This window comes from Lampetra fluviatilis, chromosome 15 (genome assembly GCF_964198595.1).
Source record: "Lampetra fluviatilis chromosome 15, kcLamFluv1.1, whole genome shotgun sequence".
Taxonomy (NCBI): domain Eukaryota; kingdom Metazoa; phylum Chordata; class Hyperoartia; order Petromyzontiformes; family Petromyzontidae; genus Lampetra; species Lampetra fluviatilis.
In genome coordinates, this window is record NC_136289.1 from 1,970,500 (window position 1) to 1,997,222 (window position 26,723).

The 26,723-nt window shown below is 47.6% G+C and overlaps 1 protein-coding gene across 3 annotated transcripts in view; it reads right to left on the bottom strand.

Moving 5' to 3' along the window:
- Positions 1-26,723, bottom strand: part of LOC144936104 (glutamate receptor 2-like) — a 225,519-nt gene that overhangs the window by 35,404 nt on the left and 163,392 nt on the right. For all 3 annotated transcript variants that reach the window (XM_078862957.1, XM_078862956.1, XM_078862955.1), the window contains exon 8: positions 9,135-9,239. In XM_078862957.1, coding sequence (XP_078719083.1) covers positions 9,135-9,239 — 105 coding nt within the window. The remainder of the gene's footprint in view (positions 1-9,134; positions 9,240-26,723) is intronic.

Here is a 26,723-nt window from a genome sequence, read left to right on the forward strand (position 1 = left end):
CTCACTTCTAAATCTTTTGTAGTCATTTTTTTATTATTTTTGTGCAAATACATGTTAATTTTGATTCAATGTTGTTGTTTTCCGACTTTATGTGAACGAAAAGACACAAATTTGCCCGTTTTCTCATTGATATAGGTACATTTCAAAATATCACTGTCCTGGTCACAAAAGCTAAGTTTGTGGAGAATAATATCCATTTTCTATACTTTTTAGGCGTAAGCAATTAGAAAATAACAATCTTGATTTGAAGCTTTCGTGACTACAGGAATCCATACGCTTTGGTTCTTTCGGTAAAGTCACGTAGGTATAAAATTAAATAAATCACGACGTTTCGGGTGCAACACAAGCGTCCATCATCAGGTGGGAAAGCATGGTCTGCTGCTGAGGCAAACTGTTTTAAAATGTTTGAAATTGGTGTAGCTTACTACTTACTACCCAGGAACAAAAATTGTGTTACATAGTGATAATTCACAAAATTGTGGTTAATGCAGACATGATTCCTTGTTAAAGGTTTCAGTTTGGTGTTTTAACATATTTACACCTGTTTTGTTGCCAGAAAGCAACATTCCAGGCTTTAATGTTTAAGAACTGCAATTGCCTGGTGCGGAATATTTGCAGTGTAAATATTGATGCAACTTTTACTCTCGTCTGTATGCGGCCCAACCTTGAGTCAAGTAGCACAGTGATTGGATCGCTGAGCTCACAATTAGCAGGTTGCGAATTCAAATATTGGTTGGGATCTTACTCAGTCCATCATTACTATGGGGTAAAATGAGTGGTAGTTTGCAGAAAATAAACATAAATTGTATATGGAGACCACCCCCCTTCCTACTATGTAAATGAGAACAATCAAAAATGTGTATTCATGTTTGCAGACACAGAAGAGAGTTCTGCTTATGTTGTCCTCCCCCCGTACCTCCGATTATCACAGTTGGCTACCTATGGTGCGAAATAAGTTTAACATAAAACATACTTCTACCACTGCAATGATCAAGATACAATGCCTTGGCCTTGACTCATACACCACTAGCATGAAGGTGTGTTATAGAACACGTTTGAAAGACTTAAAATTACTACATCACTATACAAAATTACAATATTTTGGTGCTATCCTCCAAATATTTCCTCAGGAGCTGGGCCAGACAAATTCAATGTAAAGCACATTTGTATAGTGCACGGTCAATGGTGACTGGCTGGAAACCATCACACTCGGTGTATGTGTAATGTAGTAACTTGTTGGAAGACGACCTTACGGGTAGCACACTCTTTTATTAACACCAACTTATATTACACGGGTGGCTAACTGCAGCCTAACCCACGGGGTTCCCCTGGCTACACCCACACGGGCTTTTACGCCCCGTAGCTTCTCGGAACCCACCCGACTGGGGTGTCCGTCTCGACTCTGGGTCCCACAGCCTCGTCCCACATGGACGTCAGACCACGGGTCCCACAGTCTCGCCTCCGAGCCACACAGGGTCCCGGCCCTTACAAGGACAGCGGGACTAGGGGTCTCAGGGCCCTACTTCTTCAACTCCGTCTTCGATCTTCAACTGGTTAACAACTCCCCGAGTGCTCCCGCGCGTCCCCCTTCATAGTCCCTCATGCGGACGTCGCTGAGAGCACCCACCCCAGTTGACCAATCACTGCGCGCTGCCCACGATCCTATTTCCCACCTTGTGTCAGCGCGCACAACCACGCACCCCGCGCCGCCCCGTGATCTCTCACTGTCGGCGCGCGTCAACACCACCACTACATCACCCCCTACCACATAGCTCGCAGCCGACCCGGCTGCTATAAAAAATTTGTATTACCCGCCCCCCCCCCGTGTGTGCCCCGTAACACAAGCAACAATCACAACAACACAACACAACAAGAACTCCGCCATCCGCAAGAATCAGAACATGCCACCGCGACAACAAGAACAATATGTACAATATGTACAACCCGGCGAGCGGCAACAATAAATGTGTATGCAAAAAAAAAAAAAAATTACTTGTGCAGCGTCCCTTCATTTCCGAGCGCCCCTTGAACGGGACATTATACCGGGCAGAAGGGGAACGCGGCGGCGAGCTGCAATCTCGGGCCCTCCCCTCTTTCTTTTTTTTTTCATGAAAAGTGTCGTGTCTTAGCACGAGTCCGCCTGGCCGGTCCGTCGTATGGCACCAGACGCGGTTGACCGTCCGGTGGTGCCGGCAGTCCAGGAAGGCACGGGGCAGGCATTGGAGATCCGCGCGTGCCTCGGGGGTTCCGGTTCACGACGGTCAACAGCCGTCAGGTCCGAGACACCTGGGAGTGGGTCAGGTGGAGACACGTGAGGATCAGACTGCGACACATCCCTCCCCGAGTCGACGGCCCCATCACACGCTCGGTCGTTACGGCACAAAGGGAGGTCATGCGGTGCCGCGAAGGGTTTCAGCCGGGAGGGGTGTACGTACCAACGGCGTTTTTCCCATTTAATCTGGATACTCTGGGGTCGTGCAATACGCACGATTTCCACCGGTCCCCTCCATGGTCTCAACAATTTAGGGGACGTAGCCAACGGTGCATGTGGGCAGTGCAGCCAGGCCTTATCGCCTGGTTTCCAATCGTGCGTATACACCTTTCGTGCATGCAATCTTTCGTTAGCGATCTGGCGAGACCTTGAATTCAACCTCGCAGCCTCTCGCGCTTCAGCCAGTTTGGCGATATTAAATTTGATGTGGTCGGCCAATTTAGATTTCGCACGTGGCTGGGAAATCCCCAGTTGGACATCCATGGCCGGATCGGCCTCCCGCCCATGAATGAGAAAAAATGGGGAAAACCCCGTCGCCGCATGGGGGGCCATTCGATAGGCCGCGAGTACCCCAGGTACCTGTAAGTCCCAATCAACCTGATCGTTGCAGACCTGTTGGCACAGCATAGAAGTAATCGTCCTGTTTAGACGTTCAACCATTCCATCAGTCTGCGGGTGGTACGGGGAGGTACGCACTTTCTTCGTACCCAACAGGTCGCACACCTCGCGCAACAAAACGCTCGAAAAATTCTTTCCTTGGTCCGTCAGCAAGCGTTCGGGGGCGCCTTTGTCCAAAACATAGCCCTGGACAAAGGCGTCCGCCACTGCCGCAGCCGACTGGTTGGCGAGTGGCCACGCCATGGGCCATCGGGTGAAATATTCTACGCCAACCAGCAGGTACTTGTTACCTCTAGGTGTAGCGGGAAAGGGCCCCAAGATATTGAGTGCAACCAGTTCGTTCGTGCGCGAAACCTGAATGGATTGTAGCGGTGGATTAGCCGCTATTTGTGGCGGTTTTCTTTGAGTGCACCCCACACATCCCTTGAGGATGTTTGCCACGTCGCTCCCCATACCCGGCCAATAATAGTCCCGTTGGAGTAGGGCGAGCGTTTTATGAAATCCCAAATGCATGAGTCGTTCGTGAGCAGCCAGAACGACCCTACCCCGCATAGCAGATGGCACAACGAGCGTATGACGCCGGGACATATTGTCCCACTTCATCAGGAGGCCCTGTCTGACCACCCAGGAACCGACCCGCGTCTCCCCCCCCCCAGGAGCCTCTGCCTTCCGACGCAGCGTGAGTAGGGAACTGTCAGCCATTTGGAGACGGCCCCACTCGATAAGAGGCAACGCGAGTAACGAGTCCCCGCCCGTGGGAGCGGCGGGCGCGTCGACCCCCGGAGCGTCAGTGGCGGCGAGCAAAACTTCCGCGGGGACGGTGACAGGGGGTTTACACCGCGCCAATCCCAGAAGACATGCGCATTCCGAGCGAGGCGACAACCGCGACAAGGCATCCGCATTCGAGTGCCGCAATCCCTTACGGTAAATCGTCGTGAATTGGTAGTCTTGGAGGACCTCCAGCCATCGGGACAATTGGCCGGAGGGTTGCGCCACCCGCATTGCGTATTGGAGAGCCGCGTGGTCCGTATGAACAGTAAAATGACGGCCGTAGAGATACGGCCTGAATTGCTGTATAAAAAAAACGATCGCTAGCAATTCACGACGTGTCACACAGTAACGTTGTTCCGCAGGTGACAAAACTCTGCTACCGTAGGCGACCACCCGTTCGACCCCCCCGACCACCTGTGAGAGCACTCCCCCGATACCCGTGTTACTGGCATCCGTGTCAAGCAGGAACGGTTGCGTGAAATCGGGGTAACACAAGGGAGGAGCCCGCACCAAGGCGTCCCGAAGGGAGCAGAACGCAGCCTCCTCTTCCGGCCCCCAGTGAAACCTTACCCCTTTAGCTGTCAAAGCGTGTAGGGGCCTGGCTATGGTGGCAAAATGTTCGACAAAACGGCGGTAGTAGGAGGCGAATCCTATGAAGCTGCGGACTTCAGTGACTGAGGTTGGCGTTGGCCATGAGCTGACGCAGTGCGTCTTAGCAGGGTCTGTAGAGATCCCTGAATGGCCAACGATATGCCCCAAGTACCTGACCGATTCCCGAAGCAGGTGACATTTAGCCGGTTTAAATTTTAATTTAGCGGAACGCATCCTCAGGAATACCCCTCTCAATCGCTGGAGGTGCTCCTCGAAAGTCCGGCTGAAAACGATGATATCATCGAGGTAAATCAAACAGGTGTCCCATTGGAGTCCTGACAAAACCAATTCCATGAGCCTCTGGAACGTGGCGGGAGCGGAATGTAAGCCCATGGGCAATCGATTGAATTCAAATAGGCCTCCTGGTGTCCGGAAGGCGGTCTTTGGTTTCGATTCCTCATCGAGGGGCAATTGCCAAAATCCCGAAAGCAGGTCAAGCGTCGAAAAAAACTGTGCTCCCGCCAAGGCATCCAGCGACTCATCCATCCTGGGGAGTGGATACGCGTCGGCCATCGAGATTTTATTTAGGCGGCGTAAATCCACACAAAACCGCAAGGACCCGTCCTGTTTTTTAACAAGGACGATGGGAGCACCCCACGGACTGGAAGAGGGCGAAATTATGTCGGCAGCCAACATGTCATTAACAGCCGACTGCACATGCTCCTTCTCGGCTGGGCTGAGCCGGAAGGGATTCTGCCGAATAGGGGCCGCGTCACCCGTCGCTATGTGGTGGCGCAACAGGTCCGTGCAGCCAATATCGTACTTGTGTCTGCTAAACACGTCAGCGAATTCGAGTAGCAGGCCCCTCAACGCTCCCAACTGCACACTAAACAAGTTACTAGACCCAGCACACAACGAGTCCAACCATTCTGTCCCTTCCTCCAATGGAGGATGCGTATCGAGGCTAGAATCTGCATGTGCAACGAGCTGTTCATCGACGGGTAGCGGCGCCGCGTGAGCCAGCACCGTGCCCTGTGTAATTACAGCTGGCCGCGACCCCGTATTCAGAACCATAACGAACGGATCCCTGTCCGCCCGCACCATGGTCTGAGCTACCGCTAAGCCGAGGCCCCCAACAGCTCTGTTTGACGGCCCCAACAGAACACCTTGTTCCGCCGCATCCACCCCAAGGGGTTTTCGCAATCGAAGGGGTACCAACATTTGCGATCCTGGGGGCACCCGCACAGTCTGAGTTGCCAGCGCCTGAACCGTAGCACAAACCGTGCGTATTTTGGTAGGACTCGTTAAAAATGCAACCCGCCGACCCGATGGAAGCTCAATGCAGGCCTGATCGACGAGAATTTTAATGGGCATCTTAGCCAGAAAGTCCGTACCTAGTAAACAAGGAACTGCCAGAGATGATGACACAAAAATAGGACCCGCCAATTTGATATCGCCAATACAAATAGTCGCCCGAATCTGTCCGATGATTCCCAAAGAACCCCCGTTCGCCGCGTAAAACGGTACGTCCACCGGAAGAAGGGGTCGACATTGGACGGGGAGGATGTTATAAATAAGGTCCAAAATGATAGTGGCCGAAGCACCCGTGTCCACCAGCACCCGGACCTCAACCCCGTCAATAAAACCCGTTACTACGGACGACCCGGCCGACGCAGCCACTATCCTGTGGGCCAACTCGGACCATTTGACTGCTCCCGGGCCGTGTACGAACGAATCCCCGGTACCCATACGCGGTCCCCCCACCGCGAAGCGGCGACCCGAGTGTGCCGTGTATGTAGACCGAGCGTGTGGGGTGCCGCGACTTGCCGGGGTTAGCTGGGACGACTTGGGGCCTTGGTCGTCGTCCGGACGTGGTCCCGTGGCGCGCTGACGTGGAGCCCGGCACCCGGACGCGACGTGACCCCGAAGGCCGCAGTTGTAACACATGACGAGGGACGTCGTAGGTTTCAGTTGCTCCAGCTTGCGGGACGATCGTATGGGCGAACGACCTCCCGATCTCCACTCCCCCGGTCTCGACACGGTGAAGGTCTCCTCCCGAGCCGTAGCAGTCTGAGGCTCGGCGACCGTCGCAGCAGGTGTCGCGATCCCCGCCGATGCACAGACGACCGCCCGCTTGCGCTTGAGGACCTCATGTGCGTGGATACCTGTAGCAACCCCCAAGGAGCAGATGTCCATTTTGTCCGAAGTATTGATGGGGACTCCCAGGTCGTGAGCCAACGCCAGCAGCTGCTCTGTCACCATGGCGTCCTTCCCCTCCTTGTCCATGCAGGGAAAAGCGGCGTCTGCCAGGGCGAGCAGCGCCGTGCGATAGGCGAGCGTAGTTTCTCCAACCATCTTACGCCGTTCGTAGAACTGGTGGCGACAGGTCGAGGGCGGTCCGAACACCTTAGCCATGAGATGTAACGCGGCCTGGAGCGTTGAGCGGGACGACCTTGGGGCGGATGTGAAGGCCGCAAGTGCGTCGTCATCGAGCGTCGCCGGCAGCGCGCGTTGGGCAGTGGTGTCGGACCACCCCGATATCTCTTGATGTGCGAGGAACCTTCGTTGGAAGGCCCCCCAGTCGCCCCCGTCTGCCTTGAACGCCGTCAGCGCGGGCAGTCTTTGTTGGAAGACCTGGTCGTCGTCCTCCGATGAATGCTTTTCCCGCGCGCCGCTGTGGTTGACGAAAATGTCGGCTCCGTCGGCAGGCGCATGGTGGAGAGTTTTGGCGCGCGCCGATGACGCGGGCCGTGTAGAGTGGAGGTCCCCGACCACGTGGTGTCCACGCTTCCCGCCAATCGATGGTGGACCCTCAAAAATGGCGCCAATTTCAAAACTTTCGGCGCGGAGCGCGTTCTGGCGGGATCCCTCCGGCCACGCTCCCTCCTCCAACCTCGTAGTCGTCCTCCCGCCTGCTGAAACGGTGATTTCTGCCAAAATTGAAACGGCGGCGAGCAGCAACTCCGCCAGGCGGGAGTGTGCATCCTGTAGGCCGGTGTCGGAGGCGAGCGGAGCGTCGGCCATCGCCGCGAAGTGCTGCATCGGCGGCAACTCTTCGTCCTCACCTTCCGAGGCTTGTGGCTCCGGTACGCCGTCGTCTTCCCGATCTCGCTCGTGGGTACGGGTAGTCTTCCTAGTATCCATCCTTTTGAAGACAGGTTTACTTCTGACGCCAGTTGTAATGTAGTAACTTGTCGGAAGACGACCTTACGGGTAGCACACTCTTTTATTAACACCAACTTATATTACACGGGTGGCTAACTGCAGCCTAACCCACGGGGTTCCCCTGGCTACACCCACACGGGCTCTTACGCCCCGTAGCTTCTCGGAACCCACCCGACTGGGGTGTCCGTCTCGACTCTGGGTCCCACAGCCTCGTCCCACATGGACGTCAGACCACGGGTCCCACAGTCTCGCCTCCGAGCCACACAGGGTCCCGGCCCTTACAAGGACAGCGGGACTAGGGGTCTCAGGGCCCTACTTCTTCAACTCCGTCTTCGATCTTCAACTGGTTAACAACTCCCCGAGTGCTCCCGCGCGTCCCCCTTTATAGTCCCTCATGCGGACGTCGCTGAGAGCACCCACCCCAGTTGACCAATCACTGCGCGCTGCCCACGATCCTATTTCCCACCTTGTGTCAGCGCGCACAACCACGCACCCCGCGCCGCCCCGTGATCTCTCACTGTCGGCGCGCGTCAACACCACCACTACATATGTGAGGGCCTGATTTTTTTTATCTCTGGCGAGATCCCATAGTCATAACCGAAGCGTTCTGTCGTGCCAGCTACAGTAAGTCCTGTGGCTGGCATAATATCACCCCCCCCCCCCATAGCCCACTGGCCCTGCTGGAAACCTGAAGCTTTCTCAAGCCCATTGCAGTCCTCTACAGCCATCAGCATTACAACCTATCATTCCGTTTATTGGAAATGCGCACACATGCTCTGTGCATCTACGGCAGTGGGAGTTATTAAATTCAGATGGGCAATTCCCTTCGCGATATTAGCTGTGCTGTTATCAAGTACCTCATGCTGTTCGAGAGAGGTGGAGTGTATTTTCCGGCTGGCTTTGTCATTTTTTGTGTGTGGGTGTGTGCTGTTCCATATGAAACTACGGATCTTCTCGGTCACAGTTATGCCCTCACTCATCTACGCTTGTGGAGTCATTTAAAGGGGACATTTGCGCCAGATAAAACACACATTCAGGCTGGCCTGGCCATGATACATCCTGGGTTTAATCGGCCTGGGATTTTATGAAGAGCTCCCAGATACTTGAAACATCTGGACACAGTCCCATCAGTGACCTCCTAAAGCAGGTGAAGCTGCAAAGGCTGGGTCATGTCGCCCTCATGTCCAGCCATTGCAGGCTTCTGTTTGGCGAGATAGAGGGCACTAAACAAGTGCCGCCTGGTCTGGAGAAGAGATGGGCTGAATTGATACTGTTGAATGCAGAAAAGATTGGATTTGCTGATCAGTGGTACCAGATGTGTTAAGATCGGCTTCTGTGGAGGAGGCACGTGCAAAAATCAACTCGGCAGTTGGAGGCAGTTGCCCTCTAACAACAATGGAGGGCAGAGGAGCAATGTTTACATTGAGCGGAGTGCCAGACAGTTTAAAAGTGCAAGTTGGCATAGTGGGCAGCACAGTTATTGCATCTGCCAGTCATCTCAGTCATTGAACCCATGACACCTGGGTCTGTCCCGTAACCTCTTGTCCAGCGAGTCTTCGACACTTCACGTGGCCTCCAGGTGCACCGAGCCTCGCACAAGCGCTGTGGTGATGTCATCGGCCATTTAGAGGCAAATAACAGTTATTGTTGTTGTTGAAGAGTGCAACACGATTACAAAATAACAAAATAACTCGGTAATCAGCAGACGGGGAGGTACCTTTTGGGGGCCGTTTGTTCTCAGCTCCATGACGCCCAGGGTGTAGTTGGTGCGTTGGCCTAGGTCGTTAAATTGGATTGTCTTTGTGAGGCCGTGGGTCTTCACCTGCATGGGAAACATGAACACAGAAACGTCACAGCGAGAGTACGTCGGTGATAGCAGTGCCATCAGTCATACAAGATAGCTGAAACCATCTCTGCGGTGGATGGTAATCGCTCAATTTGGAATAATGAATTTCAATCATCGCCCCCTGCCATGAAAACCCGACAGTACCCTTATCAGAAAGTGTTGTTCCATGGGTAAACAAGCGTAAGCGAAAAAACAATGAGCCCCTTAATTATTGTACGGTATAATAACATACACCCCCATTGTCAATCCATTGCTGATCGAAGGCAATTCACACCGTGGCAATCCTTCATACTGCTGAACAGGTTTGATTCCTAGTCATGGCCGACATCACTCCTGAGTGATATGGGGCCATCCATAAATGACGTCACGCACCCTGGGGGTGGGGGGGGTCAGACATTTGTGACGATGTGTGACGAGGGGGGCGAGGGGGTTGAGAAATGTGACGTCACACCAAAATGCGCAACTTTAAATAAATATAGAAAACACGTTCTACTTAATTAAATCGACGTTTTAATAAATGTTTTCTCCTCCAACATCAGAGTGCAGCGCCACATTAAATACGCACTACAATGACAATAGTTTAAAGCGATTTGAAGCACGTTTTTTTTGGGGGGGGGGGGCAGAGCTTTGTGACGTCATATTTGAGGGGGGGTCTGACTTTTTGTGATGCCGTGTGACGAGGGGGGGGGGGGTCAAAAATCGTCCAAAATCGCGTGACGTCATTTATAGACGGCCCCTATCTCAACCGGTGTTAGGTTCCACCTTCATCGTGAACCTGTTTTGGGCCCCACTTTCACCAAATCATATTGACTAGTCTGGTGAAGTATGGTTATATAGCACAACGACCCACACAGCCAGGGGAGCCCTTCATCCAGATACATTTACAAAGGGCTGTACATTTATTACTATATATTTAAATGCAACTTTACAGTCTAATCACCTGCATTGCCATTTCCTGATAATGTTACTGTTATTTCAATAGCTTAACTGGGAGTACATTGTCACTTTCTACTTTAGGAGTGACACCAGAGGTTCAGATTTAAATCATATTTAAATCATATTTAAATCTTATCTGATCTGATATTGTGGGAAACATTTTTAGAAACAAGTCAGTCGTTTTGATTGGCTGCATATGGACTTAATGTGACCTTATTGGCTGATTGGTTCGCGTCCGATCTGCTGATTGAATCATCAATATCTGCCATGGTCAATCCACCACTGGATTCAAGCCTCTCCAAGCCATCACCATCCTTAATGATCCTGCGATGTAATGATCAACTTCTCGCCTGCACACAAGCTGATTTCATTTCTTCATCTCCTCGGTGGATCCTTCTCAGATGAGTTCCATTCCTTGGCTGCCGCAACATCGTTAATGTTAACCATAGGCCACTGACCCTTACAACAACATGTCCTGTCCAAGCTCGCTTACGTTTCTGAACAGTCTGAACGATGCCGTTAACCCGTGCTGTGATCCCTAATCCATTGGATCCCATCAGGCCCAAACCGTGCACACATTGAAAGCAACGAATCTACATATGGCCAGTTCGTGTGCCCTATCATTATCCAAGCAATTTTTTTTTATGAGATCCGGCCATTCAGGGTAATTTCAAAGGAGACTACTGCTCATCAATTTCATTGTGTAGTTCAGAGTGATGCAAAGAAAGAGTAGGTTTAAAACTTGGATTAACGTTGTGAAGCATGCAATTTAAAAATGTAATTGCATTACGGTATTTGGATTAGACGTTATACTTCATGACAGCAAAAATTACGTGAGTAAACGTCAGGGAACAAGTTGCCGAGGAGCTGGGCGCGTAATTGGCCGTATTGAGTTGTGGAACTAGTGCCGTTTGGAGTGCAACCGAGGGAGAGCAGCATGGACAAGCAGAATCAGCACCTCAATCTGCTGCGCCTCTGATGGGGCACTGACCTCACATGTCTACGACTTTAAATGATCTGTCTTAGCCCAATGTAATCCCATCAACATTTCCAATTACTGACCTTTTTAATAAACTAAATTAACACAAAAACCAAATGGAATTCAAGTGACTGCATTGGTTACTGAGACATATATGTGAGACAATGCTGTGTTTTTAGCCACATGCTCAGTGTGACTAACACATGTATTCTTTGTTTTTTTCGGTAAAGTCACGTAGGTAAAAAATGTAAATAAATAAATCACGACGTTTCGGAGGCAACACAAGCTTCCATCTTCAGGTGGAATCGCCACAGCAAAATTATGGAAGCTTGTGTTGCCTCCGAAACGTCGTGATTTAATTTATTTTAATTTTTTACCTACGTGACTTCACCGAAAAAAACAAAGAGAATGAATCCTTGCAGTCACGAAAACTTCAAATCTAGAATTAACACATATGTCTAACATCAGTCCAGGCAAATTGGCGTGTGGAAACAGTGTTGAATTATAATGCAAGCAGATCTAGCCAGCTCAATGAATATAGTGGGTTGTAGTTTTGAACAAACTAGATCTTACAGCCAAAATGGTTCTTGCCTTTCAACATTGAGTAGTTCACCAGCATTGGTTTAAGAACACCTCCCTGTTCAAACAATCACTGTCAACGCAGTTCAGAGATTTCTTGTGTTAAACCAATGCTGCTCGAAGGAGGCATTGGTTTAACACAATGCTACTCGAAGGAGGCACTGCCTTTGCTGCTGATGGGATGTGTAAAACATGTTCAATGTGCAGACACAAATATTGGCAGGAGGTTGTATTCATTTTTTAACGAGAACTAGAATGAAAGGGGTGATGCTGGTGCATGGGCGCTACGGTGTTGAGATGTTAACTACCTTGCCTGGTACGCAGGAGGTCGTGGGTTCGATCCTGACCCTGACGTCTGATCATTTGGAGTTTGTATGTTCTCCCCGTGGTTCGCTTGGCTTTTTCTCTGGGTTCTCCAGTTTATCCCTCCACATTTAGAAACATGCATTTAATGCATTTGGCTGCTATAAATTTCCACATGATTAGCTACTTCGTTGAGTTATCATTTTTTGAAAAATAGCTATATAGCTCAGTGGGCCTTACCTGCTAATATTAAAAATGCTTTTTTAGTTTAAATGCCCCACAAATTCTTCAGAGCATATTCCCTAAACCTGCAAAATTATGTATGTCCAGGCTGTATTGATTAAAACCATGCATGCATTTCCACAAGGATGGCAGCCTCATTATTGGATGCTCTGTTCCACAATTCGATTTGCAATGCACTATTCATTTAAATGGGCTGATACCTGATGTGTATGCAATCTACTGTATAGTCTGCTAAGGCCATGTGCTGTGTATTTTACACAATTAAAATTATACAACTTCGTGTCCGGAATTGACACCAGCCCTCAGAGCTAACCGGTAACATACAACAATAATAATAGTAATGATACAGACACAACAAAAGCACAGTCACCATTACGAGTAAAGCAGTCCCCAGCCTGGTAATTACATTCACTACAAGGCCACATAAATAGTAAGTGGAGCAGAGTGGTAAACTGCCAGCTGGTAAAACAGGAGGTATACACAGTGTAGTCGCATTGAGACTCGTGTTCTTAAGTCTTAAAAACATTTGAATGTCTTATACTACAAGATCCAGAACAAGACCTGGCATTACGGTGAACCAAACATTGTGACTGGGAGCTATATAAAGAAAGGACTATATTCACTCACTCCATCTACTATTAATAACAACTGACTCTTCAATTGCATGCATCTCATCAAAATGTGTGGTGTTACCTGGCACAGGCGCCGTGGTGGCGTCACCATCACTGAGTGAAAAATGGCCGGTATTGGTTTATTGGTGTTGGTGTGAGTGTACTGCAGTGTGAACCCCGCAGTCTGAGTTCAGTGTCCAGCTGTGGCTAACATCAGTGGCAAGTAATATCTTAATCGGTCCTGGGATTGTCTATTACCAGCCTGCATGAAGAGCTTGCAGTAAGGCCAAACAACCCCAATGACTAACAAAGCATGGGGGAGACCTTCATCCAGGTGCTTGATTGACATGGGCTTTTAAATATTACAAATGTGCAATCATCAAACATTAATCAAGGTGTTGTATGATTCCTCATAGGATATCTGTGCTTCAGGCAGTTGAGGAAAACGCCTTGACTAGATGGCCTTTTGTTAGACCAGAATTAGAATTTTGGCGGCCCATGGCCGCCGAAATTCTAGCTCCTGCGGAGGGCTTCTCAACGCTTTGCGCTTTGCCCCTTGCCCCCACTGATGTCCTCTCCTCCCCCCCAGCCCATGTGTGTAGATACTACTGACTCTATTGTATGTAGGGTCTGTAGGAGATACTACTGACTATTGTATGTAGGGTGTGTAGGCTTATATGCATACGAATATTTGTTTGGGGGGGGGGGGTCGACAGTTGTTGTAAACCTGTTGGATCAACTTTTTACCCCCACATCTGGGGGGGTCCACTCCTCTATACAATTTTGATTCAAACCTTCTAAAAGGCTCTCATAATTTAGTTGACAGACAAACAGAACACCAGAATTTCATAAGAGATTGCTGGCAAGGATACAATTCGATGTCTGCACTTGTGTACGGGCAATCATATATAACACTGTCCAACATATAGATTAGCGTGGGGAGGGTATGGTGCAGCGGTTCGCACAATGTTCTACGAAATTTGTAACTTGAGTTTGATTTCTGACCACAGTGAAATCTAAACCAGCCCCACACCCCCACACCATGTAGAATGTCTTAATCCAGCATAAATACCCTCCAGAAAGCCCCCCAGGGGGTGTTTGGGCCTAGCCTTCCACGATGACGAGGCGTATTCGATGATGTTGAAGTATCCCGCGGCTAATCCCAACACTGACAACTGCTGCTCTCACGCGACCCCCCCTCCCCCAATTATACTGCAGAGTGAACAGAGGCGAACGGAGTTTGAGAAACTTTGCCATTGTTTCAACAGCTGCACCGGCAGGGGATTTAGAGGCAAGTCCAGTGTGCTGGCCATTGCACCATGGCATCACACTCTCCACTCCAGGGGCGATGATGCTATGTTCATGTTAAATCGATCAAATGTATGCGATTGTGAAGAAGGCAATCAGAACCGTAATCAAGCAACATATTGATCGTGCAATATGAGGAAAATACACGTAGTGAGATTACGCAAAGTCACTTTTAAAGCCTCAAAAAAGTTAACCTCCCAACATTGCTGACACGTAAAGTATGTGTACATATCATGAGGACCTCCTTTGCCAGTACCAAAATATAATAATAGGTTTTTCCCCTTTTTTTCTGGCAACAAAATTGAAACCTTTTTACAAGGAATCATGTCTGCATTAACCACAATACTTGTGGTCAGAATGCAAACAAAAAACACACTGATAATATATACATTGTCCTTGAAACGCTGGTCTAGCACCGTTTGAGACGAGGCTCAAACGAAAGCTGTCTCTGGTGTGGACCAATCAGTTTCAAGGACAATGCATATATTATCAGTGTGTTTTTTGTTTGCATTCTGACCACAAGTATTGTGGATAATGCAGACATGATTCCTTGTAAAAAAGGTTTCAGTTTTGCTGGCATAAAAAGGGGAAAAACCTATTATTGTGTACATATGTTGAACTTCTTTCGCACCATACATAGCTAACCGCGCTAATTGGAGGTGTGGGGGAAGGACAATAACGAAACACAGCCAGTTACATCGGCAAGTATGCTTCCTATACTTGTTTTAATTTGTATTGAAAAGAAGCTGTATTTTATAAGTGATATACTATGAAAATTAATCCATAAAGTAATGAAATATTCCCGCATAAATGTAGGATTTTAATATTTCCTTTTGGCCTCTGGTTTTATGACACAACGTGCAACCTGATGTGCATAGCCCAGTACAGTTTTATAAAATGTCTGGCTTCATGGAATCTAATTCATTAATTGGCTATACTCAATAGTGGTGTGCAACACAATCCTTAACAAAATCAAGATGCACTAACAAGGTGCTGTTGTTCGGTAATATTTAAAAGACTGGACGTTTCTTGAGGGCCATTTTGAAATCAATTACTACAATAACCTGGTGTGCGTTTTAAAATATCGTTGTTCACACGACGATTGCATCGTGCATTCATAGTGGTGAGCTATTAGGTCCCGTGGCAGACGGGACCATCTTATTATTACGGAGTTAATTATTTCAGTTCCCGCGCCACGCTTCTGCCTGGATTATGTTTTGTGGGCGCAGAAAAAAATGTCCTCCTTAATGTCCAGCGCCTGTCCAGTAGAACCTCTCTCTTTCCGCATCACCGACTTGGCAAAAAAAAAACCTTCTAATGAAAGAATTAGATGCCCTCATTAAGGTGACCCGTTCCTTGCTTCCATGTGCTTATTACTGTCCAACGGCAACGTTAGAAAATTCGTTTCGACACTCGTAATTGTGTGGGGAAGCTGTGCCGTTGGATATTATGGGAGTACTGTATGTTAGGGAGGAGGCAGCTGTGTTAATGTGGACATTCGAATTACCGTGTAATGTTCCTGAGCCCAAAATTGTTAATTATAATGTCAATTTCTATGGCGCTGTAACATGGAAAGCATCCTAGTTTTAACTTAGTCTTACACTGTAGTTTGTAACAATTGCCTTAAGTAAACTGCTGCGTAGGTCTTTGCAGTTACACTGTGGAGCTCTCTGACATGGTCTGGTTGTTACCCCATGTTGTCTGATACGATGTCCGACATTTCGCTCCCTGTGCTTGGAAGCTCCTTCAGCAATTGAATTCAAAATGCACTTTCTGAATTCTCAAGTACGTCCTCAAATACAGCGAGGTTCATGTTCTTAGCCCGGAGCCCAGCCACCCACTGCACGTTTTCGCCAAGGCGCGCTCATTGCCATTCAAAGTTTACTTGTACGGACGGTATGGAGTGAACTCTTAATACTGTTAGATTGAAAACTAATTTCTTTAGAACTGCTTTTGGTGTTTAGTTTGTTGTTCATCCCCGTACCTTCGATGTTCACTGTTGGCTACCTCTGGTGCAAAAGAAGTTCAACATACATGCTGAGGAGCAGTGTAGGACGATTTATAAAAGAAGCCCATGAAGGATATTAGATTAGGCCTCTTGTCATTATCACCTCATGCACAAACACAGTGCGTGGCTATATTATTTGGTGGTTGTCTTAAAGCGAGAGGTGATATATGCTCAGAACTTTGGGGGCAATAATTCAATGCAACTTAGACATAATTGTAACTTCGAGGCAACGTTGGTGGTTTACACAGGCATATGTGTTCATGTGCAAATGTGGTGCCGGTAGAAAGAAGGTAACAAGGTGGAGTCAGACTTTTAGAAGATGTGTTTGGAGTTTGAGTTATCGCCTCTTGTACGCGTATGTTTGTTAACTGGAAGTTTGGTTGTTAGCCTACATGTTGAATCCTCCAAAAAGAAAATCCTCATGTATACGTACAGGGACTCCTCGACTTACAACATTCAACTTACGAAGTTTCAAGAGAAATGAACAAACCTGTCCATATGTCCAGTTGCCTCTTCGGACGCAGTCGTAAGTTTAACTGCCGCGCAATACATGGCGGTGGTTGCTCTGTATCATTATCCAGCATTCCCAGCACTTCTGCCTGGCCACCGCCATTGCCTGTTGTTGTTTAGTGTACACGCCGTACAGCATGTTTGGAATTGACAGGAGTAAAGTTGGACTTACGAACAAACCGACTTACGAATAGACCTCTAGTACCTAACTCGCTCGTAAGTAGAGTCCCTATACATCCCAAGGAGAGCCCTCATTAATCCAAGCCTTGAGACTCACTAATACTAATCTGGATAAAAAAGTGTTTATTGGAATAGTGATGATTAAAACAACGTGGATATTTACTAGGGTTGTTGTAATCATTTGTTCATGCATCGCAGATTTGATCCACAACGATAAATGTTGACAGCAATAAGCCCAACATGTTTAAATAACTGAAAATCATAGGAGCTGCCGTGGTGTGATAGTCATCACACTTTACTTGCAATCCAGAGGTCGTCGGTTAATATTAGATCTCCCGTCGTGGCAGTTGAAACAATGGGGCAAGTGTCTTCAGTGCCACCTCGTCTGTCCACCCAGCAATGCAAATGGGTACAACACAGTTGATCAGCTGCACATGTGGTGAGGTAAAGTGTCAGTACTCCCACCTCTTCAAAGATGTCTGACCAGTTTGAAAGAATAGGGCAAACAAGCAATTCCTGGGCTTTACCTTTAACCGAGAAATGAGGGCAATTGTGCCATGCGGTAAAACTGTGAGGGTCATGGGTAGTGGCTGTGGGGAGTATGGTTGCATCGCGCTCAGTGACTCTAATTATTAACATTAACTAAGTGACCAGGGGGCAGCGGCATGGACACAGACATATGTGCCACATGGTGGCTTAGTCCGCTCCGCTGGTTTGTATGTTCGCACGCGCCCATCGGTGCATTTCTAAAATTCCACTGGAATTGATGACCGGTTCCTGGCTGTCAGAAATGGTAATCGAATCTGAAAACAGTTACCGGTTTATAAGAATAAGTTTTACCCTTATATTTTGATACTGGCAAGAAAGGTCCCATATGGTTACTGGTTTACCGGTGAACTCGCTTAACAACCCTAGTATTTACTCATTCTCAAAACGTGTTCATCCTGGGAAACGTTACTCGCATGACACATTGGAATGAAAACATGGTATAAACAGGGGCAGGAACCCACATTGAAACAACTAATGTACCATGCAAAACATTTATAATAACAAAGTCCTTTAGCCAAACAAGCATAAACATGTGTCAACATTTTTTTCAGTAGGGCCCTGCGTGGGGATGTTTGGCCAATTCGTTAATGATACCACAGTTGTTTTCAGCAATGCCCAATACCCAGAATACATTATGTAACCTCCAAACATTTATGAAATTCAGTAAGGTGCCACTAAATAAGATAAAAGGGCCTATGCATGTTCATTACAAACCCCACATTGTACTTAAGGTCACTTCACCATAGTGGAATGTAATATACTAATTATAGAAACGATGGGACGATAAGGGAAAATTGGAAAATCTAAATTCGAACCCATGGCACCATCGTAACAGGGACACCTTTTACATTACAGAGACTTCAATGTGCATAGCCATACCAATTAAATGCTAGGGCATGCATGAGATGAATATACGTGCAATGAAGGGAACAGAATTGTTGGAACCATATTTAACACACCTCAAAGAAACCCAATTCTGTATAGGACATGACTATAGCAGACTATTCCAGGTAATATTTTATACCCCCAGAGACAGTCTACAAATTAAATGAAAACCATGGGATTGAAGAGGAAATAGGAGGCAACCATGTATGGGGATTCTGCATCACGTGGGCTGTTTTAATCAACCAAGAACACTAATAGAATACTAATAAGACATTCCCACTTATTGAACATTTGATTGATTTAAGAAATAATTTCGACCAAGAATACTTTGATGTAATTCTCTGCAAGTTCATTCCACAAAACTACACCGTTTCCACTATGGGAACCTCATTTGCCAGTAAAAATATATGATAATTGGTTCTTTACCCTTCTATCTGGCAACAAAACTGACACCTTTTTACAAGGAGTCATGTTTGCATAGACCGCAATACCTGCAGTCATAATACAAACAAAAGAACATAACTCTGATAATGTGCACTGTCCTTAAAGTTGATTGATCCACACCCGAGACAGCTTTCCTTAGAGCCTAGTCTCATATGGGTTGGACCAGATGACGCCAAAAGGCGCACAACTCAAAGACAATGCACCATCAGAGTATGAGAGCTCGGGGCAAGCATCTACACTATGGGAACCTCATTTGCCAGTAAAAAAATATGATAATTGGTTCTTTACCCTTCTATCTGGCAACAAAACTGACACCTTTTTACAAGGAGTCATGTTTGCATAGACCGCAATACCTGCAGTCATAATACAAACAAAAGAACATAACTCTGATAATGTGCACTGTCCTTAAAGTTGATTGATCCACACCCGAGACAGCTTTCCTTAGAGCCTAGTCTCATATGGGTTGGACCAGATGACGCCAAAAGGCGCACAACTCAAAGACAATGCACCATCAGAGTATGAGAGCTCGGGGCAAGCATCTACACTATGGGAACCTCATTTGCCAGTAAAAAATATGATAATTGGTTCTTTACCCTTCTATCTGGCAACAAAACTGACACCTTTTTACAAGGAGTCATGTTTGCATAGACCGCAATACCTGCAGTCATAATACAAACAAAAGAACATAACTCTGATAATGTGCACTGTCCTTAAAGTTGATTGATCCACACCCGAGACAGCTTTCCTTAGAGCCTAGTCTCATATGGGTTGGACCAGATGACGCCAAAAGGCGCACAACTCAAAGACAATGCACCATCAGAGTATGAGAGCTCGGGGCAAGCATCTACACTATGGGAACCTCATTTGCCAGTAAAAAAATATGATAATTGGTTCTTTACCCTTCTATCTGGCAACAAAACTGACACCTTTTTACAAGGAGTCATGTTTGCATAGACCGCAATACCTGCAGTCATAATACAAACAAAAGAACATAACTCTGATAATGTGCACTGTCCTTAAAGTTGATTGATCCACACCCGAGACAGCTTTCCTTAGAGCCTAGTCTCATATGGGTTGGACCAGATGACGCCAAAAGGCGCACAACTCAAAGACAATGCACCATCAGAGTATGAGAGCTCGGGGCAAGCATCTACACTATGGGAACCTCATTTGCCAGTAAAAAATATGATAATTGGTTCTTTACCCTTCTATCTGGCAACAAAACTGACACCTTTTTACAAGGAGTCATGTTTGCATAGACCGCAATACCTGCAGTCATAATACAAACAAAAGAACATAACTCTGATAATGTGCACTGTCCTTAAAGTTGATTGATCCACACCCGAGACAGCTTTCCTTAGAGCCTAGTCTCATATGGGTTGGACCAGATGACGCCAAAAGGCGCACAACTCAAAGACAATGCACCATCAGAGTATGAGAGCTCGGGGCAAGCATCTACACTATGGGAACCTCATTTGCCAGTAAAAAATATGATAATTGGTTCTTTACCCTTCTTTAAGGACAGTGCACATTATCAGAGTTATGTTCTTTTGTTTGTATTATGACTGCAGGTATTGCGGTCTATGCAAACATGACTCCTTGTAAAAAGGTGTCAGTTTTGTTGCCAGATAGAAGGGTAAAGAACCAATTATCATATTTTTTACTGGCAAATGAGGTTCCCATAGTGTAGATGCTTGCCCCGAGCTCTCATACTCTGATGGTGCATTGTCTTTGAGTTGTGCGCCTTTTGGCGTCATCTGGTCCAACCCATATGAGACTAGGCTCTAAGGAAAGCTGTCTCGGGTGTGGATCAATCAACTTTAAGGACAGTGCACATTATCAGAGTTATGTTCTTTTGTTTGTATTATGACTGCAGGTATTGCGGTCTATGCAAACATGACTCCTTGTAAAAAGGTGTCAGTTTTGTTGCCAGATAGAAGGGTAAAGAACCAATTATCATATTTTTTACTGGCAAATGAGGTTCCCATAGTGTAGATGCTTGCCCCGAGCTCTCATACTCTGATGGTGCATTGTCTTTGAGTTGTGCGCCTTTTGGCGTCATCTGGTCCAACCCATATGAGACTAGGCTCTAAGGAAAGCTGTCTCGGGTGTGGATCAATCAACTTTAAGGACAGTGCACATTATCAGAGTTATGTTCTTTTGTTTGTATTATGACTGCAGGTATTGCGGTCTATGCAAACATGACTCCTTGTAAAAAGGTGTCAGTTTTGTTGCCAGATAGAAGGGTAAAGAACCAATTATCATATTTTTTACTGGCAAATGAGGTTCCCATAGTGTAGATGCTTGCCCCGAGCTCTCATACTCTGATGGTGCATTGTCTTTGAGTTGTGCGCCTTTTGGCGTCATCTGGTCCAACCCATATGAGACTAGGCTCTAAGGAAAGCTGTCTCGGGTGTGGATCAATCAACTTTAAGGACAGTGCACATTATCAGAGTTATGTTCTTTTGTTTGTATTATGACTGCAGGTATTGCGGTCTATGCAAACATGACTCCTTGTAAAAAGGTGTCAGTTTTGTTGCCAGATAGAAGGGTAAAGAACCAATTATCATATTTTTTACTGGCAAATGAGGTTCCCATAGTGTAGATGCTTGCCCCGAGCTCTCATACTCTGATGGTGCATTGTCTTTGAGTTGTGCGCCTTTTGGCGTCATCTGGTCCAACCCATATGAGACTAGGCTCTAAGGAAAGCTGTCTCGGGTGTGGATCAATCAACTTTAAGGACAGTGCACATTATCAGAGTTATGTTCTTTTGTTTGTATTATGACTGCAGGTATTGCGGTCTATGCAAACATGACTCCTTGTAAAAAGGTGTCAGTTTTGTTGCCAGATAGAAGGGTAAAGAACCAATTATCATACACCGTTTCCCTTTAAAGATGACTATATACAATCTAAGGATTCATGCTGCAGATTCAACATGTAATGTCTATTGTAATCATTATTGCAGATTTGAATTGTAAATTTGGTATGTAAGATTTCAACGCAGTCCATGCAGCAATTAAAATGTAAATATGTTGAACTTCTTTTGCATCATACGCAGCCAACCGTGCTTCTCGTAGATGCAGGGGAAATACAACAAACTAAACCCAAACATCAGTTCTAAAGAAATGAGTTTTGAATCTAAATTTAAAAGTGCATAGCTCTGTCTCAGAGAGGTCCCCCCTCACTAGAGGCACGAGACAGGGATGTGCCTTAATCCCCCTCCTGTATGCAATTGCAATTGAGCCTCTGGCAGCCAGGATACAAAGTAGCCCGGAGATATTAGGTATACGCTATGGGCAAGTCGAAAAGAAAGTAAATTTATATGCGGATAATGTTCTGCTTACCATCACAAAACCTCAATACTTGCCCTCCTGAAGCTTATTGCTGAGTACGGTGCAGTCTCAGGCTATAAACTCAACGTCACAAAGTCAGATATCATGCCTCAGTCCACGATTTCAGGAAGACCTCCATCCAATGTCTCCCCCTTCAGGTGGTACCCCTCCCAAATCAAGTACCTCAGGGTGAATATCACTTACAACCTAGCGGATCTCTTCAAAGAGAACTCCCCCCCCCCCTTCTTTTGGAGATTGAGACCTTCCAAGCCATTTGGGACGATATCCTGCTGTCACTCTCCAATCGGGTCCACTTGGTCAAAATGATGACTCTTCCAAAGGCCCTCTACCATCTCAGGATGATCCCGACCAAGATAATTCAGAAATTCTTCAGTAAGCTCCGCTCCCTCGTATCCTCCTTTGTCTGGGGCCACAAGGTGGCCAGGATCGACAACGATATCTTAACTCAAGTACTACTTATCGGGAGGCCTCCTCATGGTCAAGCATTGTCTCAATAAGAACAGATGAGGCTCCTGGAAGAAGTGGGAAGAGGCATCAGTATCCCCTGTAGCCTTGAAGGTATAGTCCACTCGCATCCTAGGGATAAGCACTCGGATTTTAAACCACTATCCTAGGTCAACACAACCCTCTGGATCCTGAGAAATTGACTGATCCCTATCACCTTTGGCCTCCAGCGACTCTATGTGGGATAATCCATCCCTCAGAATTGGGGGCAAGGGGGTCAAGAGGGTGGGTGATCTCTCATCTGATTCAGGGTGTTGGACACTCTCCAAAACATTAGAAAGCGACATTACATCCCTAATAGCGATTTTTTTTTCAAATGTATCTAGATCAGGGACTCTATTAACAAGGCAAGGGATGTTGACCTCCGAAAGATCCCCTCCCCGATATGGGTATGGCTAACTGAAGAGAAGACCCACTATAAAATCTCTGAGGCATACCAACTCCTGCTCCTGGGTTCTAACGAGGTGAGACCAAAAAGCAGATCGCTTTCGGAGGGGGCGCTGGGCTGCCCGTTCCCATCAGAGTCTTGGAAACTAATTTGGCACAACCCCTGGCAAGGTCTAAGATTCCTCCCTCTCAGGACGATTCAATTTAAGTTCCTTCATAGCACATATCTCACGAATCAACGGAGGGCTAAATTTTTCCACACCATATCCCCAGACTACCCTAGGTGCCCACCGGCACCATCCAAACATACATTCACAACTTCTGGGAGTGTTCCACCATCAGGATATTCTATGATAAAATAACTGATCTGTACAACGCGATGCCTGGCACCGAGATACAACTTAGCCTTGAAACCTCCGTCCTAGGCCTTAAATCCCAAGGTATCACCAGGCACCAACACACCCTTCTCCAAGCAATTAATATTTCGGTTAGAAAAACAATGCTGAGCTCCTGGAAGAATCATGGGGCCCCTCATTAACCCTCTGGCATAACTCCCTATTTGCCCTAGCAGCTTTAGAACACCTCAGTCGGAAACTGAGGAATAGGGAAGTGAAGTTCACACAGATCTGGGGTTCCCTCGTGAATGCCACTCCAGAGACCCCGAGTTTACTTGATTGAAATTTAAATTTGACTGACTCCCCCCCCCCCCTTTTCCCCTTCCTTCCCTGAAGAAAAGGGATCTGACGCACGTACCACATAATGCTACAGTCCTACATGTCCACGTTGGTTGTCTGTCCGAGCTGCCTATTCTGCTATGCACCACTCACCCATGTGTAGTGGGTTATTTTATGGAGATGGAGACGTTGAGATCGAGGCAACACGGTATGTTTATTTTTAACTACGGCAACTCCCTTACGCCCCCTATCTAGGGAGGTATGGCCTCCGGGATATTGTGACCTAAACACTGCCCCTGCTCACTCTCAGCCTGCCAATTATTCGTGTCCTAGGGGAGGCTATCTGACCCGACCCAGCCAAGGTATGGGTCCCGACCACTGGTCCCAGCTCGGCCCAGTCCTGAGAAGGACGTCGGGCTCGAGGTCCCAGGGTCCTAGTCTAGCTGGTCTTCAGCCTGCAGTCTTCATAACTCTGTCCTCAACTTGGCTAGAGACATGGGGGTGGTCTTACCTGTGTGTGATGAAGACATCCAAACGTACCGGTGGGCCACCAGATGTTTTCAGGCCCATGAAAATCTAGAGCGTTGGTCTCAAATCGTGAATGGGGGACCCCAGCCGAGATGGGGAACCGAAGGGATGGTCGCCGAGCAAAGTGGTGGTTGTTCCGGCCGACGATGCATCTTCGGTGGGGGACGGCGCTGCTGTGGTACCGCATTAGAATCGGAGACAGGGGGATGCTGCGCGCCATCGATGGAGCTGGAGACCACGTCAACGTGAGGACTGGATGGCGCAGAGGCTACCTTTGGCCTGTTTCCACTGCGGCCAGCCGGGGCACTTCGCGAGGGGGTGCCAGAATCATCCTCCGACACTGACTGCTGCTCTGGCGCCCGCTGCCCCTTCGAAGGCTCAACCTCAATCCCAACAGGCGAGTCGGTACACATCAGACACCTGACCCATTTTGCAATCTCAGACATCTGATAATTCGGGGTTAACTCGCTTTCAGCATAACTCATACATTGGCACCGGGCTTCAGGGTTCGGCTGCGCAGGAGTGGCCTTGCCCGAGGACACAGTGGTGGAAATTGGCGCGTTGCATGGTTGCAGCGGTTGAGGATTCTTCGGCGGTGTCGGGTTCGGTGCAGGGAGTAGAGGTGCATGTCTTGGTGGACACGGGAGCTTTGGCTACCATTATTTCAGACGTTATATTTCATTGTTGTCGATTCCGGCTCATCAAATGCTTGTGTAGTGGCAAATGGTGGGAGCATGGGCATCATTGGCCAGGTGAATGCCCGCATCATAATTGGCGAAGTGGCTGTGCTTGGGTACCGATTTCCTTAAGAGGATTCCCATCAAAATTCTCATTGACCAGGGTTGTTTGGAAATGCCGTCTGGTCAATTTTTTTTTTTGTGCCATCGTCACAACCACATTTGGCAGGATGCGTCACGGTACAAGCCCTTGTTGATGTTGCGGTGGAGATCCCGCCAGGATCCCAGATGCTTGTACCGCTACGCTATCGTTAGGAAATTAAAAGTGTTGATTCAGCAGCTGGGGTCCTTTTGACCCCGTCGAATACGATGACCTGTGGACTGGCACTAGTTGGTGCACAGACGGTCCTTTGCTCCGACCAGGTCCCATTCCTGCAAGTTCTTAACGTGGACTCGGTTGCGGTGGTGGTTCAGGCGGGTACGGTGTTGGCTCACGCCACCACTGTATTTCGTGAACATTATGTTGTTACGCAGCAGATTGTTGTGGGTGCTATTGACCACGTTGGGGTGACAGATGAGATGTGGGCTGAAGCTCTGTATCAGGAGAATTCTCAGTTGTTTCCCGAGCAACGGAACGACCTGCGGTTGCTCTTGTGCGAATTCTCTGACGTTTTCAGTAAGAGTGAATTTGATATCGGTCGGACCTCCCTGTTGCATCACCGTGTTGACACAGAGGAGGCCGGCCCTATTAATCAGAACTCGTACTGTTTGAGCCCAGTGGTAAATGAACGTGTACAATGGGCGGTCGACGACATGTTGGCCGCCGATATTTTTTCTCCATCTAATAGCCCTTGGGGAGCGCCCGTCGTGCTTGTTAAGGAGAAGGACGGTAGTCTTAGATTTTATGTTGACTTCCGTAAGTTGAAGAAAGTTTCTGTGGCCGATGTGTACCCGCTCCCGCGCATGTACGACTCCCTGGATGCCTTGTCCGGTGCGCAGATTTACTCTACTCTCGATTTGTCTTCGGGGTTTGGCAACTTCCCCTTGACGATTCCTCAAAGCTTAAAACCGCGTTCCACACGCCCCAGGGACTCTTTCAGTTTAAGTGCCTTCCGATGGGCTTGAATTCGGCTCCGGCCACCTTCGAGCGACTCATGGAACTCGTCTTGATGGGCCTGCAGTGGGACTCTGGTCTCATTTATTTGGACGATGTTATTCTGTTCAGCCGCACTTTTGACGAACATCTCCTACATCTGCATTCCATTTTCGCTAGGATGCGCTCAGTCAATCTGAAATTTAAGCTGGTGAAATGTAATTTATTACAAAATTCAGTGCACTATTTGGATTATATTGTTAGTGCTGAGGGCATCACCATGGATCCGTAAAAAAAAAGGTATGTGTGCGCGAGTGGCCGACCTCCAAGTGTGTGGGTAATATCCGCAATTTCATTGGGTTTGCATCATACTACCATAAGTTCGTGTCGCAATTTGCTGTGGTCGCCAAACCCTTGCATGCTTTGACGGCTAAGAATCAAAGATTCTGGTGGGGTCTGGAGGAAGAGGCTGAGTTTTTAGCCCTTCGTATCCAGATTTCTCCCCGCCATTTATCCTGGACACTGACGCGAGTGACACGGTAATAGGCGCCGTTTTGTCTCACGTTTAAAACGGGGTTGAGAAGGTGGTCGCGTATGGCAGCCATGTCCTCTCCCCCGCGGAACGTCGTTATTGTGTCACTCAGAGGAAATTATTGGCCATTGTTTATTTCATCCGACAATAGAGGCCTTATCTCTACGGCAGGGAATT